At 38.7% G+C, this 2,301-nt stretch overlaps 1 protein-coding gene and 1 long non-coding RNA gene across 4 annotated transcripts in view; one reads left to right on the plus strand and one right to left on the minus strand.

Moving 5' to 3' along the window:
* PYROXD1 (pyridine nucleotide-disulphide oxidoreductase domain 1) overlaps positions 1-2,301 on the minus strand; it is a 15,766-nt gene that overhangs the window by 6,092 nt on the left and 7,373 nt on the right. For both annotated transcript variants that reach the window (XM_015570084.1, XM_015570083.1), the window contains exons 5-7: positions 1,988-2,148; positions 1,188-1,288; positions 697-832 (exon numbers count right to left, since the gene is read on the minus strand). In XM_015570084.1, the coding sequence (XP_015425570.1) occupies positions 697-832; positions 1,188-1,288; positions 1,988-2,148 (398 nt within the window). The remainder of the gene's footprint in view (positions 1-696; positions 833-1,187; positions 1,289-1,987; positions 2,149-2,301) is intronic.
* Positions 1-2,301, plus strand: part of LOC107184559 — a 10,230-nt gene that overhangs the window by 5,468 nt on the left and 2,461 nt on the right. The gene's annotated exons all lie outside the window — the stretch shown is intronic.

A 2,301-nucleotide genomic window follows, 5' to 3' on the forward strand; every position in this document is an offset into this window, starting at 1 on the left:
TAATGATATGCGAAGGCCGCTCAACTGCTCGCTATGACGTGCACAGACCACCAGGGGCAGACAGTCGGCCGGTCGACCAGTCGCTATGACGTGCACAGACCACCAGGGGACAGACAGTCGACCGGCCGACCAGTCGCTATGACGTGCACTGACCACCAGGGGGCAGTCAACCGGCTGACCAGTTACTATGACGTGCACTGACCACCAGGGGGCAGACAGTCAACGGCTGACCAGTTACTATGACGTGCACTGACCCCCAGGGGGACCGAAAGACCGGAATGACCAGTTACTATGACGTGCACTGACCACCAGGGGACAGACGCTCAACGCTGGAGCTGCCCCGTGGTGGTCAGTGTGCTCCCACAAGGGGAGCGCCACTCAGCCAGAAGCTGGGCTCACAGCTGGCGAGTGCAGCAGCGGTGGGAGCTTCTCCCAAGCTTCCAGCTCTGTGGCATCCCTACCAAGCTGCGTTGGCAGGTGCAGTGGGCCAGGGCTCCACCCTGGCTGCCTGCCATTTGGTGTACTGCTATATTCCCCCAAGGGGTCCTGGATTGCAAGAGGGTGCAGACCAGGCTGAGGGCCCCCGCTCCCCACCCCCACCCCCACACACACACCCAGGCCTCTAGTATAATAATAAAAATTAAGCTGCCTTCCTTTTAAATAAGCAGTTAAATATCTTTTTATTTTATCACTTACCTTTATCAGTTGTAACTAACTCATTTTGATGGTCTCTTGGAAATGTCAAGGACTTTTTCTTAGAGATTCTAAATTCCTTCTGAAGATAGATATTCTTTACTTCACACATAGTTTCAATGTGAATCTTATGAGAAAACTAAAAGAGAAATATTTTATTTAGAATCCATCTATTAACCTTTAAAATATTGAAATGCATCTGAAATAACTTTTGAGAAAACATTAATTTAAAATAGGACAGGTGCTTTCACTGTGGTCTGTGTATGGCAATTTCCACTTCTGGGGAGTTAGAAAGAAGGCAGAGTGAGTGTTAAATTCTAATATTCACCTACCTTTCGTGGGCATGTAGGCCAACTTCTTTCTTAGCACTATGGATTTTAAGTAAAGGAACCTAGCAATTCTTTGATTACATATTTGTAACCAGTCTTCAAAAAAAAGGGTTTAAGAATTTAAAACTGCATTTAGACATGTTTAATTAGTATATGAAAACATACCTCTCTTGTTCCTTTAAGATTTAAGCCTTCATGCCAATCAGGTCCCAAGGCACTGCCTACATTACCAGCATTAATGTTGGTTCCTGCTTCCTTTTTCTTTCCTGAAGAGATAAACTCAATTCAAAATTCAAATGATATAAAAATAAATATCTGCCAGGCAGATAAATACGCTTCTTCTGCAGCTTTTAGGCAATATAATGATTCTCATGCATAAGTACATACCAAATGATGAAACAAAGTCACCTGTAATAATAATTTTATTTATTTTAATATTTTGTGATGTAGAGATATAAAATGGACAATCTTTCAATTGAGTATTGAGTATAAACATAGTGTTTTGGGGATGTTATATTCACTGGTTAATATGAAGGGTAAGAATGTTAGCCAACAGATTTTGAAAATGTTGTCAGTTGTTGGGATGCCCTAAACTTGTAAAATTCTTGAATTTTACAAACCATTATGTGTTTGTTTTTTTAAACCTCTGTAAACTAAAAAATCATGAAGCTTGTATTTGCTTTCAAACTCACTGCATTTTTATAAAATTACCTTAGGTCTTGTCTAGTTGTAGCATCTGTTTACAAAGATGCAGATAGACTGGTTTGTTTAATTCACTTTAAATTTCGTTTTAATTATACATATTTTTCATAAAGTATATAAATTCTAGAAAATCTAAAAAGTCATATAAAGATACTATATTCTTAGCACCCAAATATATTTTGCTAAATTTTCTTAGTCTTTTTCTATATGGTTAAAAAAATAGAAATTTCTCTGTGAATTAATGAGTCAGATTCTATATTTACCTTTAGTTGTATATCTGGTTCTTTTATGTGCAATTTTAGCCTCTGGTTTTTCAGCAATGAGCTTTGAGGTCAAGAATTCAGCTGCTCCTGCATCGAAGAAAGTATTCCCAATAGCCTTATCTTTAATGGCCCAAATTACTTCACAACCTTCGACTTCATACCTAAAAGGAATATTAAAGTTACTTAGAGCAATTTCAAAAGTATGAGTAGAAATCTTTGTACTTGCAAATAATAATTCTCTCCTAAGGCACAAGTAAAGAAAATATTTTGAGGCAAACTCAGAAAAAATGATTAAAAGGAGGAATGTAACACTC

The sequence above is a fragment of the Myotis davidii genome, unplaced genomic scaffold (genome assembly GCF_000327345.1).
Source record: "Myotis davidii unplaced genomic scaffold, ASM32734v1 scaffold346, whole genome shotgun sequence".
In the NCBI taxonomy this organism is placed as follows: domain Eukaryota; kingdom Metazoa; phylum Chordata; class Mammalia; order Chiroptera; family Vespertilionidae; genus Myotis; species Myotis davidii.